General features: G+C 31.4%; 1 protein-coding gene across 8 annotated transcripts in view; it reads left to right on the top strand.

Moving 5' to 3' along the window:
• Positions 1-2,144: 2,144 nt before the first annotated feature.
• The window catches only part of LOC127732614 (cilia- and flagella-associated protein 70-like), a 48,876-nt gene continuing 33,625 nt past the window's right edge, over positions 2,145-17,395 (top strand). For 7 of the 8 annotated variants that reach the window (XM_052241695.1, XM_052241692.1, XM_052241694.1 and 4 more), the window contains exons 1-10: positions 2,145-2,212; positions 4,272-4,356; positions 5,339-5,531; positions 7,694-7,792; positions 8,000-8,082; positions 8,673-8,849; positions 9,454-9,581; positions 10,961-11,110; positions 11,660-11,744; positions 13,153-13,182. In XM_052241695.1, coding sequence (XP_052097655.1) covers positions 4,282-4,356; positions 5,339-5,531; positions 7,694-7,792; positions 8,000-8,082; positions 8,673-8,849; positions 9,454-9,581; positions 10,961-11,110; positions 11,660-11,744; positions 13,153-13,182 — 1,020 coding nt within the window. In that variant the 5' untranslated portion in view covers positions 2,145-2,212; positions 4,272-4,281. The remainder of the gene's footprint in view (positions 2,213-4,271; positions 4,357-5,338; positions 5,532-7,693; positions 7,793-7,999; positions 8,083-8,672; positions 8,850-9,453; positions 9,582-10,960; positions 11,111-11,659; positions 11,745-13,152; positions 13,183-17,395) is intronic. The other variant, XM_052241688.1, reaches the window with a different exon arrangement.

Genomic DNA, 17,395 nt, shown 5'->3' with positions numbered 1-17,395 from the left:
CAAACGCATATGTCGAAGACAAACTAATAACGCCATATGACAAGAAACGAAAAACGACCAAAACACTCTACAAAACACAACATAGAAACCTAAAGGAGGGGCAACACAACCACTGAAAAAACCGGGGGTGATCTCAGGTGCTTCGGAAAGGTAAGCCAGATCCATGTCAACATATGGCACCTGTTGTGTTGCTCATGTAGGAACACATTGTGTTATAAGTCTAATTCGGTGATGTCACTTTCGAGGAAAAGACGACGGGTTTGTCACTGGTTACAACAATTGGATCATATCCTTCGTCATCTTCTGAGAAACAGATATTCCATAATGGTCAACCAAATCGGGATGGGGCCCGTAAAATTTTCGAATGGATGGCCTTTACTTCACCATTTATAACCCTTAGTTTAATAACAGCAACCCTCTTTCCAGGAAATCATGAATGGAAATGAAAGCGCTGGAATATCATATCAACTGGGAGATGTTTAGCCCATATTCAAGTGCTGCTGCCTGGACTGTTGCTACCTCAATATGGGAAGTACACAATTGGGAAGCTGAAATCATCTATTTTCAAAAAGTTTTGTTCTCAACCGACCCTCATTGTCAATTTCTAGTTGTAAGTCAAGATATAAGACAGGTTGGCTGTATCTGTTTTATCCTTTATTTCAAGTTCGATGTGATAGATGTGTTCAACATAGTCACCAAACTTTGAATTATTTTAATTTTAGTGAAAGGACATCATATATATATCATATCTGAAAATATATATCAGAACGTGAAGTTAAAGGATACTTTTTTCCTCTGTTCATTCATCAAAAACAGATCCTGCATGAAATCTGCCTGTTTATTGTTAAACACGTCCTCCAAACGTAGCAAATAAAAAAAGCATCCTGATAATATAAGAATAAGGAGATGTGCCAATGAGACAACTATCCACCAAAGTTCAAATTAAGTGGATGTAAGAAATTATAGGCAACCCTACGGCCTTCAACAATGCGAAAACCCCATACAGTATAGTCGGTTAAAAAAAGGCCCCGACATGAACAATGTGAAACAATTCAATAGAGAAAACAAACGATCTAATTTATAACAAAACAATTTACGAAGAACAAATATGACAGACATGGACCAAAGACATTGTCAGTTTCAGAGAATTCTGTGTTTGAATCAGAGTGTTTTTTTAATACAAAGTTGATTTATCCCTTCCTACACAAGATATTTGTATCTACGTTGGTAATACTTTTTTTATGAAACAAAGTAGGACCATTTCTTTCAATTGGTCTTTTAGTTTGGAGAGTAACATTATCAAAAGGATGTTTCTTTGAGCGAACTTATGTCTGGTTAGGGGACAGTTTTTGGTTTCAAATCATAGAAGTGAACATTGAGTGGAACACCACGGCGCGGAGAAGGAGAAGAGAAAACTTTTGGATCCACCAGCTCCATACTTTAGAACCTGATGGTCTAAATGAAAAAGACGAGAAAAGATTCAGGAAAGATATAGAATGATTTATTATGTCGCATTGTCCTTAACATCTCTGTAATATTGGCCAATGGACGTTGCAAACTAACATTTACTTCAACAATAAATAATCTTGAACATCATTCAAATTTTGAATTTATTTAATAGCAACAAAATTCACAATAAGCTGCAAAAGTTTCTTTTCTAGATCCGATTTCACCTGGATAGATGCACGCTCGATGAAGCTAGTTTGTCTTGCGAAATATATTGCGTTGATTTTTTTTTTTTTTCATTGTAAATATTTAATATTTTTATATTTACATACTAAATAGTGTGTTAAAATTATGGTGTACATTGTTAGGCAATTTATATATATCAAGGATTTATATCAACTTAACGTATACAAATCCTTGTATATATATATATATATTTATATGGTATTTCTTTCATAAAAAATAATGAAAACAACAAAATTCAAACAATTATTATCTTGATTATAAGGAGACATTATATGGTACAATGTAGAAATAAAAAATAGTAATGTTATAGTAATTTTAAACTTACAATATTTAAGTGTCCCAGTTTCCGTGAATTATTAACTATTTTTTGACTGATTCTGTGAAGAAATAATCTGTCTAGAACATAGTACTTGCTAAATTCTCGCGTTTAATTCTACCAACGGAAACGGAAATCGGAAAGCATCGCCTTGGCTACGGCGGCAAACGATATTATTTGGTTGAAGTTAAAGTGAGAGTCAGAGTAAGATACTGTCATCGAAACTTAAATAAGATATTTTCGTTTAAGTGTAAGATATTGTAAGGACTTGTTTTTTTTTAAAACAAGATCAAAGAAATCGCGTCATAACTCATGATTGTAAATGTAATCAAGATACTGGGGATACAGTTTGCAATATTTGTCATGCTTGTGCCTTGAAGTTGTGGGTTGGGGTTGGTTTTAGCAGTTTAGTTTGGACATACCAGCCAATCTCTGGAACATTGTATGAAAGAGATCCCCCCTTTTGGCATAGCATTTTTCTTAGTGAAAATTAACGCGATGTTTACTGTTGTATTTTTTCTTTAATAATAATGAGGTATAGGTGTAGATGTTACCTGTGAATGCAGATGAATTGATAGAAGGCTTTCAAATTCATGCACTTTTCAATATTTTCTTGTCACAATGCTGATGTTATTACATCACAGTACTGTAATAACAGATTGTTCAATGACATCATTTACGCAGATTGACCTCAGGTCAACCGGTGTTACTCATTCATAAAAAACTTGATATTGGTCTATAGTAAATAAAATCCAATAATATCAATTCAATAAAATAACTCCACATTCAACAAACAACACAAATAAAATTATTAATAATAATTTAAAACAATCATCTTCTTAAGGGCATATGATACAGTTTTGATCCCACAGTGATTTTTTATGAATTTTTGCATACAAGCTATTTTTCACGTCAATTCAAATATGTTATAAGAAATATACCTTCATGTGATACTTCTAGAGATAAATGCGGTCAGAATTTTAGACATTTACTCAAATATCGTGTTCTTGGACACTTTTATCCTTTGGATAGACAAACCTAAAGACTCGTAACGTTTTTGTTTCATAGGATAAACACAGTTTCATGAGTTTAGGAAAAAAAAACAGCATTTTTTTGCCGTATATTTATATAACAAAAAAAGGTGATTTTTTCCTAAAAATTGGTTCAAAGAATCTTCATACATAATCAACCCAAATGTCATTTTTAAAAAGAGGAGTCATTGTACTCATTTTCAAGCTAATGATTAAAATCTGTCAAACAATGCATCTTTTTTTCCAAAACGTCACAGGTTGACGTCTCGAAATAAAACATTTTATGTTGGATACGTCATTAACTCCCCTGTAACTGTATCGTATGCTATGGAGTAGTTTGGTATATCAGCACACCAAAGACTTGATTACACATTGATAAACTCATAAAACCAATAACAGGATAATATTTTGTGAAAGAAAATCGTGAAATCATCTCTAGGTATAATTTCGCCTGTAAAATTTTGTGTAAAGTGTATCCAAAATTAGTGAAACCCTGATTTTGACAGTTCTTCAAATGCCTATGGATTTCATGCCTGACTTTTAGAAATAGCTATTTTTGAAGAAAGGAAATATTTTGTATTGTGAAATAAGTTCAGACTCCATAGAATGGGAAGCAAAAATTATTTCCGTTTGATAAAATCTATCATATGATGAAACAATTTAATTGAAGATTTCATCTTAGTTTTAATGAAAAATTGTTGAACATGGGATTGTAATTACAGATTCATGCTTGAACTTTTCAATTTAAACCTGTTTCAGTCCCTTTGAAAATCTTAAACAATTACAGGAAAAATTCTGTTTACACGTATGTTACATTGCGGATATGACAAAATCAAGGAATGCACAATATCACCTGCCGTGCAGACTCAGCATATTCCACTGTATAACTATTAAATAATAACAGTAACTACAGCAAAGTATGATAAAGTATTTTTATTCAAAACGTTTGTGAAAAGACAAAATTTATGTCAGACAATCTACATGTATGATTACATTTATCGCTAAAAGAAAAAGAATTAAGCACTATGTTAAAAAAAAAGGATTTATAAAACACTACTACAATATATAACAAAACCTGCTTCAGAAGAACTGATTTGATGATTGAAACATAAATATGCTAGCTGGGATGCTCTCATATCAATTTTCAAATGGGTTACTGAACAGTTGCATTTTTGATGTAAGTACTCATTGTTTTTTTCAATATCTTTATACACATATTTGATTTTTTATAGGGATATCAAAATGGCAGATGCAGACACCACCGGAAGTAGGCCTCCAGAGCCAATCTCTATAACAGTACAAAGAGTAAAAAATCTGGTATGTTTCCTTCAAAAATCTCATAATTTTCATTTTTTATATATGTATATGTTGAATTATTATCTTATATGAAGATGAAAAAATAATAAAAGCAGAGCACTCCAGCACGAACAAAACAATATGTATTAAATATATATAACCAATAGTAATGTCAATTCACATTCATTACATTGAACAAAAATGAACTAACACCTGTAATGAATATTCACCAAACAATATGTAGTAAATGTTGACTTCAAATAAGGTGATTCCATTAATATGCTGAAATATTTAATTTTGAAAAAGATGAATTTGCTTTATTTACTACCTGTTAAGCGCATAACTGCATGCTTCAGAAGTGAAACTATTATTTTGGACTGTTTTCCAGAAGAATGTTTATGAAAATTATTTCCCTCAATTAAAAAAACATTAGATCAAGAAATGTCAAATAAATGTTGTTTTTTTGCTATACTTATGGGGTTGAACTTTAAAATTTGATTTTTTTTCTTGAAAAAAGATCAGTATTATAAACTTTTCTGGATGTCATTTGGTATTATATGTTATGTTTTATGATATATAAAAGAAAATCAATAATGTGGGAAGTACTTAGATCCTTCAAAAGTTGTGCCTACTGCCTAAAAAATAGTGTTTGACTCAGACTCATCATAAAAAGTTTTTAATATGAAAGCCAAGATATCGATAGTAGAAAATAGTTATAACACCAAAAAATAGTTCTTGTATGTTAAAACTATAAATATTTACAGTCTATTTTATTGTATATGCTAAATGTTATTCAAGGTTTTTCACTGTAATATATAAAAAGTAAAATAAGGTCTGAATATGTAGTACCTTTGTAACGGCACAGGTGCTTTAAATTAAATATAGCACCTGTGCCTTTATTTTATACAGTTTTATATGCACATAATAAAGAAATAGCAAAAAATTAAACAGTATATGCATTTGCACATCAGTTGTTTAGGAAATCATGTCGTTTAATTTACAGAAAGGATCCAAGGGTGACAATGTTCAGGTCATGGTTAAAATGGAGTTTGGTGATAAAACATTAATGACTGGGGACCCACCAAAGGTAGACTGTAGTCCAGATGCACCAGCAGAGATTAACTATACAGAGACCATTAATGTTAATTATGATGATTCCAATGTTCTGGATGAGATAGCACACAAGCCTGTTGTTTGTATGTAACTTTACTTTCACAGTGTTGCATGTTACTTCAAAATGTTGTACTGTTTTTAAGTAGATTTTTATATCTATATAATTGATGATACACATACAGTCGAACCTCGTTGTGTCGAACTCGGTTGTGTGGAAAACTCGGATGAGTCGAAGTAATTTCTCGGTCCCGGTAAAATTCCCGTTTGATCAATGCATAATTACCTCTGATAAGTCGAACTCGGTTGATTCGAATACTCGGTTAAGTCGAGTAAATTTTATAGTCCCGTCGAAGTAAAATTAATGTAAATTGACCCCAATGTCTCGAAGTTCGAAAGTAAGAATTTTCGAAAGATGCAGGCCTAATGATAAAAATTCAAATCGGTTGTATTTCTTATGTCACCTAATCATTTTCAAAAGAGATTAAAGCTGAGTAAACATTCTTGTTTGTATAACGGTTAAAATGACATGTTTATGAAGACCGCTAATTAACACCTTTGTTGATCGTTCAAGCGGAATATTAGTGTTGTTGAACATTTTTCACCTGAGATAAAAACGAAACGAATTTAAATGACCCAAGCCGAGATTAAATGAAACGTTAGATTTAAAACTCATTAATTACAATAAATAAAAGGATTAGGCGATTATAATAAATTCATGATAATTTAATGTAAAGCAGACGACCTCATCAGAGATCGTTCAGAACTTATTTCGTGCCGCGAGGGATTTCATAATTTATAGTGACTGACATTTGTAAATATTTGTGTAGACTATTGATTTTATTTGTGCATGATTTGTATCTGTACTTGTGTGTTTAATTATTACGAAGGACCAAAAATGGAGATTGAATACACAATCATAAAGTGTCATATCGAAAAAAGGCACACTGTTCATTGTATCTAGTTTACACAAATCTCATACCGTAGTTCATGCATTCCAAATTTATGACGACACACTCGACCTCGGATGAGTCGAACCTCGGGTGAGTCGAATACTTTGGTCCGGTCCCTTCGACTTCGACACAACGAGGTTCGACTGTATATACCTGAATATGAATATAATTGATCTAGCTTTGAGTAACTGAATCTGGAAGTTGATCCTCAATCAAAGATGCCCTGACATGGGGGCAACTAGCTAATGACTGAAGATTAATCTCAGATTCCAATCATGACTTGAGAGAGAGTTTTTCAAATCAGTAAATACTGTAACAAAATTTGATACCCACATTGACAACACAGGTTTCTGGAATAATTTATCATGAATAATATCAGTGTTCTAACTAAGGATTTTTTAAGGTAAGTCCACGGACTTATCATTTTTGGCCATGGCGAGTCCAACAGTGAGAAGGTGGAATTGTATTGTTATATATTTCATTGTAGCAGTCTCCATGAAAAAAGAGCAAGAAAATGACATCAAATTTAAATTATTTTTAAATTTTTGATATAAAATGATGATAGATGTGCTCAGTTGATACAGCATTTTACAATCTTAATGCATCTTTGGGCTCACCAGTTTTGAAAATGATGAGCCCAGACAGATTTCAGGAGTCCAGGACTCATGGACTTGCCTTAGTGAGAACTATTGAATTTTAAATGGCAAAAGTTTTGAAAGTGAACTACACATAAATCAGTAAGCGTATAAATAAATCAGACTTAAACAAATTTTTACTTTTTTATGCCCCTGCAACTGAAAGTTGGGGGCATATTGTTTTACCCTTGTCCGTCCGTCTGTCCTTCCTTCCATCCGTCCCATTATGGGTATATAGCTATTTCAGATAACTCCTCCTACAGTTTGAATGCTAGGAAGTTTTCACTTTGCTGGCTGTTTGTACATATATTGAAGGTGTGCATGTGGTCAGGGTTTTGATTTTTTTAATATTTGCTCTTTTGGGAGATAGTTGAAGTTTGTCGTTTTTTGGAGTATTTACTTGCATTAGAGGTGCATAGTGTTTCCGAATAACTCCTCCTACAGTTTGAATGCTAGGAAGTTTTCACTTTGCTGGCTGTTTGTACATATATTGAAGGTGTGCATGTGGTCTGGGTTTCGATTTTTATTTATATCTGCTTTTTGGGAGATAGTTGAACTTTGTCATTTTTTGGAGTATTTACTTGCATAAGAGGTGCATAGCGTTTCCGGATAACTCCTCCTACAGTGAACCAGCTTATAATTTTTCATTTCATTTTTCAGTGACTGTTATTGAAGTCTTACCAAAAGAGAAGAAGCAGAAAGAAGAAAAGATAACTCCTCTTGGACAAGCCACAGTTGATTTACTTCCTTTGCTTAAAGGTAAATATTGAACAAACAAAAAGTAAATATCAATTAGGAATGAGATATATATTTAGAATAAGTTGAAACATTCCCAAGGATAATAAGTTCAGTGATTCAATCCATGCTCCATCTTGCTAGTGAATAATGCCATGATTAACATGAAAGCAGTTTTATTTGAAAAAGAAATGCATGTATATAATTTATTAAATATTTTTTTTCTCTCAGGAAAAACAAAAGAAGTATATTCATTGACCATCAACCCATCACCAGGTTCACCATTAGAGAGTATTCCTCCAGAAAATCCAAGGGTAAGACTTACAACCATTTTAGGTTTTTTTTAAATTTTGGGTCAATGAGAATTTTTTTTAAAAGTACTTAAGTATTATGCCTTGTCTACATGTAAAATTACAATCTCTTGTATATAGAAAAATGAAATATGAAATTGGTCTTATTAGATGATGGAAATGAACTAAAGAAAACTTCATACAGTAGCTGTAGTTGTAAAAATGTGGTGATGTTCGAGTCATTCAGCAACGAACACCATAGTATTTAGTGAAAGCTGCAATATTACGTCTTTCTTATTGAGTGTAAGCCGATGACCATTTTGAGTTACATGGCAATACAGAAGATATGAATAATACTGTTTTTTTCATTTTTGTATTAACCTATGTTTTTATCACCCTGCCCAGCCTCTCTGTAATACTAGTATTACAGATTTGAAATGTGAGGTGAAGTTACCAGTGACGTCCCAATATGAGAGCAGAACTATTGCGAAATAGAAACAGATTATCAAAATAAATCAAGATGTCTTTCATTCTAACTTAAATTTTTGCTTAAAACTTACAATACATCTTTAACATTTAGTTTACTCAATCACATTATTAATTATTTTAACCAGCCAACAATAGATGTATCTATTTGCGTCAATGATCATTTGATGGATGTACAAGAGCAAGGAATTGGTAATTTGATGACCGTCACAGTAGAAACAGTGTATGCACCTCCTGAGTCATGGACAATGGCAGGGACCCAGTATGCTTATGCTACAGCATTACCAGTTCCTGTAGCTGCTGATGTAAGTTATACTCATTTATGGATTTTTAGTTGATTGATTTATTAGATAAACGGTAAAAAGAAAGAAAATTGAGATTTATTCTTTAATTCAGTGGGAACCATTCAAAATAATTGTAGAAGTTGCCACTAAACCCTTTTGTATTTCATTACCTAAAAGGGTACTGTGGATTCATTATTATTCGTTAGGTACTTTTTTTTTGTGGGTTTTGTAGGTATAAGAGTATTCAACAATAAAAATCTGCTATCCATGACCAAATCAATTATTGAAGAAAATATTATTTTTGTCTCAATACATGAAATTGGCACAAACAAAATAAAAGAATCCACAGCATTTCTTTTTTCTTAACTATTAACTGTAGAAAATGATAGCATACCAAATATTGAGTAACTCAGTGGATATGGTGTTGATGTACACAAGGAAATCTTCTAAAATATTTGGAGAACAGCATCAAAAAGGTGTAGAGTTTATTTACATTTGGTGATCGGTATAGGATTTAAGTGTAATAAAAAATAATGTTTAAGCCAATGGAATTTTTATTGTTGATTTGAGTGAAAATCTAACCATTCAGCTTAAGTATTTATGACTTTTAAATTTTTGTTTTTAGAAAGAAGTACCTGTCGTATTTGCTAGTGGTCAATTGAAACCTGGTACTGACAAGGAAGTCCCAAACAAGCAGAAGAAATGGGCATCTCCTGGTTCTGCACAGGGGAATGCTGTTTACATTCCAGAAAGGTAAATATATATGGTATACCAATAAAGCATTGGATTAGACTTGTTCAAACTTATCTGAGGTCATCCCAGGTTTTTGGTGGCGTTCATGTTGCTCAGTCTATAAGTTTTTTATGTAGTATTTTGTGAAAAGTTGTTTTTCTTTTTTCACCATAATTTTGTCAATTTTTCTTCCACATATGATTTTTATTGTCCCTTAGATGTCTTCTGCTTCTTTTTATGCCCCACCTACAATAGTAGTAGGGGCATTATGTTTTCTGGTCTGTGCATCTGTTCGTTCTTCCATCCGTCCGTCTGTCCCGCTTCAGGTTAAAGTTTTTGGTCAAGGTAGTTTTTGATGAATTTGAAGTCCAATCAACTTGAAACTTAGTAAACATGTTCCCTATGATATGATCTTTCTAATTGTAATGCCAAATTAGAGTTTTGACCCCAATTTCACGTTCCACTGAACATAGAAAATGATAGTGTGAGTGGGGCATCTGTGTACTATGTACACATTCTTGTTTGATAGTAATTTCAAACATTTGTTCTATAGAAATATATTTCTATAATAGTTACTAAAGTCAAAACTTATATTTTTTTTTATGAAATCTGACATATAGAAACAGTTAAGCTCCAGTATGTTTCCTGATATATTCACTTTTAACATGTATCAGATTCAGGATTTGTCTGTAATGCATACTAACATTACTGCAAATCTTAGATGACTGAAAATATTGCAAGGCTTATAAGTGTGATTCTGAATAGATATTCTTTAAGTTCATATTATAAAGATGGGATTTGGGGATATTTTTTTTTATCAAAAAAGATATAACACAATGAAATGTCACTTTTATAAAATTAACATTTTTATTCCCCCCACCCCTGAAAATGTAAACCACCAATAAAAAATTGTTTCTTTCCCATTTTATGACCTCACCTTCATGGTTTAGTGTGTTTAGGTAGGTGATTTATTTTTTAGAAATCATGAAATCTTCCTGAAATTTGTATTTAATGTGTATTTAAAGAATTTAAATTAAAATTATTTTTTTTAGAAAAAGTACATAATTTTTGCAGCTAGACTGAATAAATTTAGTGCTTTTGGTACATTTCCAGAAACCCACATTTTTATAAAAAAGTAATTTCTTAATATATAAAATAAGATCACTATAGCTACCAATCAAAGATACAACTTTTAGTAAAATATTTTCTAGTCTGGTTCACTACAAAAAAATCTGAATTTACAGTATTTAGTATAGGGCATTCAGAAAATAATAATGCCAAAGGAATGTTAATTAAGGACATTTATTTCTATTTCTATTTGACATTCAGTTCTGTCTGAGGAAAACATTTATGCCAAAGCATAAGAACATTTTTTCTCATGGACACATTTTTCTTTGTAGTTTTATACCAAGTGACCCTGTAGAAGATGAGGATGGTGAATTTCGTGGAAAAGAGGACAGGGAACACAGACACTCTGCTGAAACAGAAAAGTTACGTGTCACTTGGAATACAGAAAGGAGATGCTATATGGATATTTCTGCAGAAAAGAGGTAAAAAGTCTTTTTTGGTTCATATATTAAATGAAATTACCAAAACATTTTAAAACTTACTCTGGCAAAGATGACCGAAGAGAGACATAGATATTCATTTAAGGTCCCATTTAGCTCCTCAAGTTTTCAAGTATTAAAGCACTCTTGGCCTAAAAAATATTTGAGCATTCCTGATGAAACTAAATCCAGTGAAGCCCTCTGATGCTCCATCTTTATTAAGTGCTTATTACATTGGTATAGTCTGTTTATATGGAAGTTTATCTGGTCTGTTAGAATGAAAAATAAACATTTATTGTATTGACTTGCATTTTATTTCTGAAAATCTTAAACATCCCTTTTAACACTGTCTGTATTCTCATTGGTTTATCAATAGAATAGCTTTTTCTAACATTATGTATGTCATGAAGCTGTATTTGAATATACAAGGACTATTCTACAATCTTTAAAGCTTATTTTTCTTCGAGATTAAACATTGGGAAATTAAAAACTAGCTAATTATGGTTTTGAAGATGTACTACCTCAAAATTTATGTTTTTCTCCTTGTAATAGTTTTCAGGATAAGATTGCTAAGTGTCGTTTCTGGCCAGTAGAAGTTATGAGGCTGCCTCAACCAGCAGCAGCTAAAGGAAAAAAGGTAAAGTTCATGAATTATTCTTTTCTTACAAGATACATCAGGTCAAGTTCAGTTAATTGTTGTGTTTGAATATATTTGTAAAATGAAATAAAATTTTCTTACTGTGGATTCATTTATTTTCGTGGGTATCAATTTTCGTGGATAAAGAAAAAAAGGCGTTTCGTGGTAAACGTAAATTCGTGGATCGCTGATTACAAAAAAAAAAAAAATTCAGATACGTATTTTGTGGATTTTTTTTTTATTTAGGAGATCATATAACCTCCTTGGTTTGATCAATAATAAAACAAACAAAAAAGAAGGAGTTCATTGAAAAAGTTTTGAATTGTCAAAATCCTTGCTTGGTCATTCTAGGTTAAAGTGTTCATTGAAAACTTCTATAACAATAATGGACAGAGACAACTAATTATTTGTTTGTTGTTTTACAATTTATAAATTCTGGCGGAATTTTATAAGGCATTCAAAACTCTATGATTGAAAGCTCATTCCCTAATCACGATATAATAAACAGTCGCATAAGTAAAAGGTGTGAAAATAAATGTTCCTGTCATAAAACAATATTACCTACGGGCAATATCCCCGTACTTAATCCTACTGATTTTTGATCACCAGTAAACCAAACTATGACACGGTAATTAACAACTTGCAATTATTTTCCATGAACAGTTTTAATCAATTTTAAAAAGTAAATTATCACTGATATTAATACTTGTATCTTCTTTCATTAAAAACATGTGTTATGTTTCAATGTTTATCGCTAGTCAACACTATACTAGAACTGCATAAAATAACCGGAAATAAACATCCGACTCCATACACATTTCTCGGGATTATTCTTCGTTGAATTCTTAAATTCGTGGTTCACTGTGACCAATGAAACCCACGAAAATTGGTATACAACGAATAAAAATGAATCCACAGTATATAATTCACTTGGAATGTCAGCCTTCTTTTAAATTGCAGCAAATTAAAGCTCTTTTTTTATGCTCTATCATTAATTATTATTAAATTCTACTTTAAAGTATTTCATCGAAGTTTCTTCATATAAAAAATTTTAACTTTAAAAAAGAGGATAAGAAACCAGGGGGCAGTAAAAAAACATGTTGAAGAAAGACAGAAAATACCATGGCTAAAAGTAAAAGACAGTCGGAAAACACCACAAGAACCTTAAGATTTTGCATTGATGCTTATTAATTTAAGCACCAACTTCTTTTGATCATTAAGAAGATTAGGAGAAATCAGAACAATACACAGCTATATTTGGTGTATTTAAACATTAATATATATTTCATAACTATGAAAATTTGTTATTTATTAACATACAAACTATATAAAATAAAAAAATCTTGCAACTGATGATTTTTAAAAATATTTAAGAATTCTAATTCAATAACAGTAAAAAATCTTGCAGAATAATTCAAGTCAAGCGTTTAACAAACAGGTATTTAGTTGTTTGAAAAAGCCAACAGATATAAATGGCTAAAATTATGTATCAATGCTGAGAATTTGAAATGTATCAAAACTGTTGTTGCCCTCATATATATAAGTTACCCCTTGAAGGTTTTTATCTAGTCTTCAATTAAAAGTCATTAAAGTTATTTACTAAAAAGTATAATAACAAAAATACCAAGGAAAATTCAAAACGGAAAGACCCTTATCAAATGGCAAAATCAAAAGCTAGAACACATCAAACGAATGGAAAACAACTGTCATATTCCTGACTTGGTACAGGCATTTCCTTATGTAGAAAATTATTGATTAAACCTGGTTTAATAGCTAGCTAAACCTAAATAAACTACATAAGCGTCCACATACCAGTTTGATAAGATGGTTTGAATATATTAACTTAGGTAAACTCTGATTTTCTACAGGAATAAGAGGATGACCTAAATGCCCCATATGTAAGGAGTATAAATAAGTTTGATATATATGGAATATGGCCTTGACCGCATTTTAATGCTGCTGTGTTTAGTTTGATTTCTGCTTGAATGTTCACGGAATGTGGAAAAAGTTTAAGCCAACAAGTCTTGATTTTTTCCCATTTTGTTTTTGCAATGGAAAAAGTGTTCAGCGCATCAATTTTTATACGACCGCAAACAAATTTTGTGGTCGTATATTGGTATGACGTTGGCATTGTCGTCGTCCGGCGTCGTCGTCCGAAGACACATTGGTTTTCGCACTCTAACTTTAGTTTAAGTGAATGGATCTTTTTGAAATTTGACCATAAGGTTAAATACCACAAAAGGAAGGTGGGGATTGATTTTGGGGGTTAAGGTAACAACAGTTAAGGAATTAGGGGCCAAAAATAAGCATTTTCTAGTTTCCAGGCAATAACTGTGGAACGGTGTATGGATCTCTCTGAAATTATACTACAAGTTATCATACCACAAAGGGATGGTTAGGATTTGCTTTGGGGGGTTATGGCTCAAACCGTTTAGGAATTAGGGGCAAAAAAGGGGGAAAAACAAGGTTGTCCTGGTTAATGGACAAATACTTTAGTACAAAACATAATTTAAAGCAGTGTAAGGGAGATAAATCAAATACATCATTGAAATTATCTCCCTTACACTGCTTTTAAATTATGTATAAAGTAATGGTTAATGAACAATAAAGATAATTTAAAACAGTGTAAGGGAGGTAATCCAAATACAACGTTTTGGTTACTTCCCTTACACTTAAATTATGTTTAAAGAAATGCATATTTATAAAGGAAGACCAGTAAAAATATCTGCAAATGTTGCATCTTTTTTTTTTACAAAAAAATCCATATGAATGATTTGACACTATATTTTTAATTCTATTATAAAATAGATTAAGTTAGCACTATGGTAAATTTAAATGGGTAATTATGGTTGCCAACTCCATTGGAAATTTGAATTGAGATTATGACCATATCTTGAGGGAAAGAATTTTTTTAAGGGAAAAAAGGGGGGGGGGGGATAAAAAGAAATTGTGGGGGGGGGGGGGGGCAATTTTTTCTCATTTCAGATTTCAGAAATTAAAAAGAATTATTCCTCAAATATTTTTTTTTTTTCAAATTTCAAATATTGAAAAATTTTAAGAAGTAATCTTTAATTGCACAGTATGGCGCATTAGATTTGTAAAATCTTTGATCACATTTATTTATTTGTTATGCCGAATCTAACAGTGTATTTAGATTTTTAATTTTGGGTCCAGTTTTCAAATTGGTCTACATTAAGGTCCAAAGGGTCCAAAATTAAACTTTGTTTGATTGTAGCAAAAATTGAATATATGAGGTTCTTTGATATGCTGAATCTAAACATGTATTTAGATTTTTGATTTTTGGCCCAGTTTTCAATTTGGTCCAAATTGGGGTCCAAAATTAAACTGTTTGATTTCAACAAAAATTGAATATATTGGGTTCTTTGATATGCTGAATCTAACCATGTATTTAGATTTTTTATTTGTGGACCCCGTTATCAAATTGGTTCATATTGAGGTCAAAAGGGTCCAAAATTAAACTTTTGTTTGATTTCATCTAAAATTGAATTATTGGAGTTCTTTGATATTCCAAATCTAACCGTGTATTTAGATTTTTAATTTTGGGTCCTGTTTTTTAAATTGGTCTACATTAAGGTCCAAAGGGTCCAAAATTAAACTTAGTTTGATTTTAACAAAAATTGAATTCTTGGGGTTCTTTGATATGCTGAATCTAAACATGTGTTTAGATTTTTGATTATGGGCCCAGTTTTCAAGTTGGTCCAAGATAGGGTCCAGTATTTAAACTTTGTTTGATTTCAACAAAAATTGAATATATGGGGTTCTTTGATATGCTGAATCTAAACATGTATTTAGATTTATGATTATGGGCCCAGTTTTAAAGTTGGTCCAAATTGGGGTCCAAAATTAAACTTTTTTTGATTTCAACAAAAATTGAAAATATGAGGTTCTTTGATATGCTGAATCTAACCATGTATTTAGATTTATTATTTGTTGGCCTTGCTATCAAATTGGTTCATATTGAGGTCAAAAGGGTCCAAAATTAAACTTTGTTTGATTTCATCAAAAATTGAATTATTGGGGTTCTTTGATATGCCAAATCTAACCGTGTTTTTAGATTTTTAATTTGGGTCCCGTTTTTTAAATTGGTCTTCATTGAGGTCCAAAGGGTCCAAAATTAAACTTAGTTTGATTTTAACAAAAATTGAATTCTTGGGGTTCTTTGATATGCTGAATCTAAACATGTGTTTAGATTTTTGATTATGGGCCCAGTTTTCAAGTTGGTCAAAGTTGGGGTCCAAAATTAAACTTTTTTTGATTTCAACAAAAATTGAATATATGGGGTTCTTTGATATGCTGAATCTAACCATGAATTTAGATTTTTTATTTGTGGGCCCCGCTATCAAATTGGTTCATATTGAGGTCAAAAGGGTCCAAAATTAAACTTTGTTTGATTTCATCAAAAATTGAATTATTGGGGTTCTTTGATATTCCAAATCTAACCGTGTATTTAGATTTTTAATTTTAAGTCCCGTTTTTTAAATTGGTCTACATTAAGGTCCAAAGGGTCCAAAATTAAACTTAGTTTGATTTTAGCAAAAATTGAATTCTTGGGGTTCTTTGATTTGCTGAATCTAAACATGTGTTTAGATTTTTGATTATGGGCCCAGTTTTCAAGTTTGTCCAAGTTGGGGTCCAAAATTAAACTTTGTTTGATTTTAACAAAAATTGAATGTATGGGGTTCTTTAATATGCTGAATCTAACCATGTATTTTGATTTTGGACATTGGACCATAATAGGTAAATTAAAAAAAATCAAGTTCTTAGACCACATTCTTTCTGTGTCAGAAACCTATGCTGTGTCAAATATTTAATAGCAATCCAAATTCAGAGTTGTATCAAGCTTGAATGTTGTGTCCATACTTGCCCCAACTGTTCAGGGTTCGACCTCTGCGGTCGTATCAAGCTGCGCCCCAGCGAAGCATTTTATTAATTTTCTTTTGCTGTATGTAATATATTACAGAATTCATCATACAGGCAAACCTGCTATAAAGATCACCTCTATTAAACCTGTCTTGTTAGGTCACTGCCTTCTTGTCCTGATGAAGTACGAAATTTTGCACCCCTCTTATAAGGTCAGATTTCTCTGGTTTTGAGGGTGACCTTTATATGTTGGTTTGACTATATTTGAATAAAACGACTTTTCTAAATGATTCAGAAATATTTTTAAAAATGCAAGGAAGTGAAAGTTTTATCAGTAAAAATGTGGAACTGATTTGTAACCTCTTTGCAAAAAAATTTAATGTTAAGCTCCAAGTGATGTTGAAAAAAATCAGCATTTAGAAATTTAAATTCTTGTAGCGCCATTATTTAATGAAGTACAATATTATTTCTTTATTGATAATTTGTTGAATTTTCATATTACAATTTCTAAACAGTAGAATAATTTCCCCAAAAACAGATCTTGCTTAAAAAATTTGAATATCTGTCAAGTGTCATGAATTGAATACTGTACCTGAAAGGGGGAGAAACTAGTATATGAGAGTAACAAATATATGATGTAAGTTGAATTACACTTCCTGGTTATAGAATATAAATTGATATATCACTTTACTGTACAGGGTGCACAAACAGTAAGTACTGAAAGTTTTTCTCCCATTATTATGTCATGTGATCAGCAATGATTTAGTTGA

This window comes from Mytilus californianus, unplaced genomic scaffold, assembly GCF_021869535.1.
Source record: "Mytilus californianus isolate M0D057914Y unplaced genomic scaffold, xbMytCali1.0.p SCAF_26, whole genome shotgun sequence".
NCBI lineage: Eukaryota > Metazoa > Mollusca > Bivalvia > Mytilida > Mytilidae > Mytilus > Mytilus californianus.
Note: the sequence above shows the minus strand (reverse complement) of the source record. Positions and strands in the feature narration are given on the sequence as shown.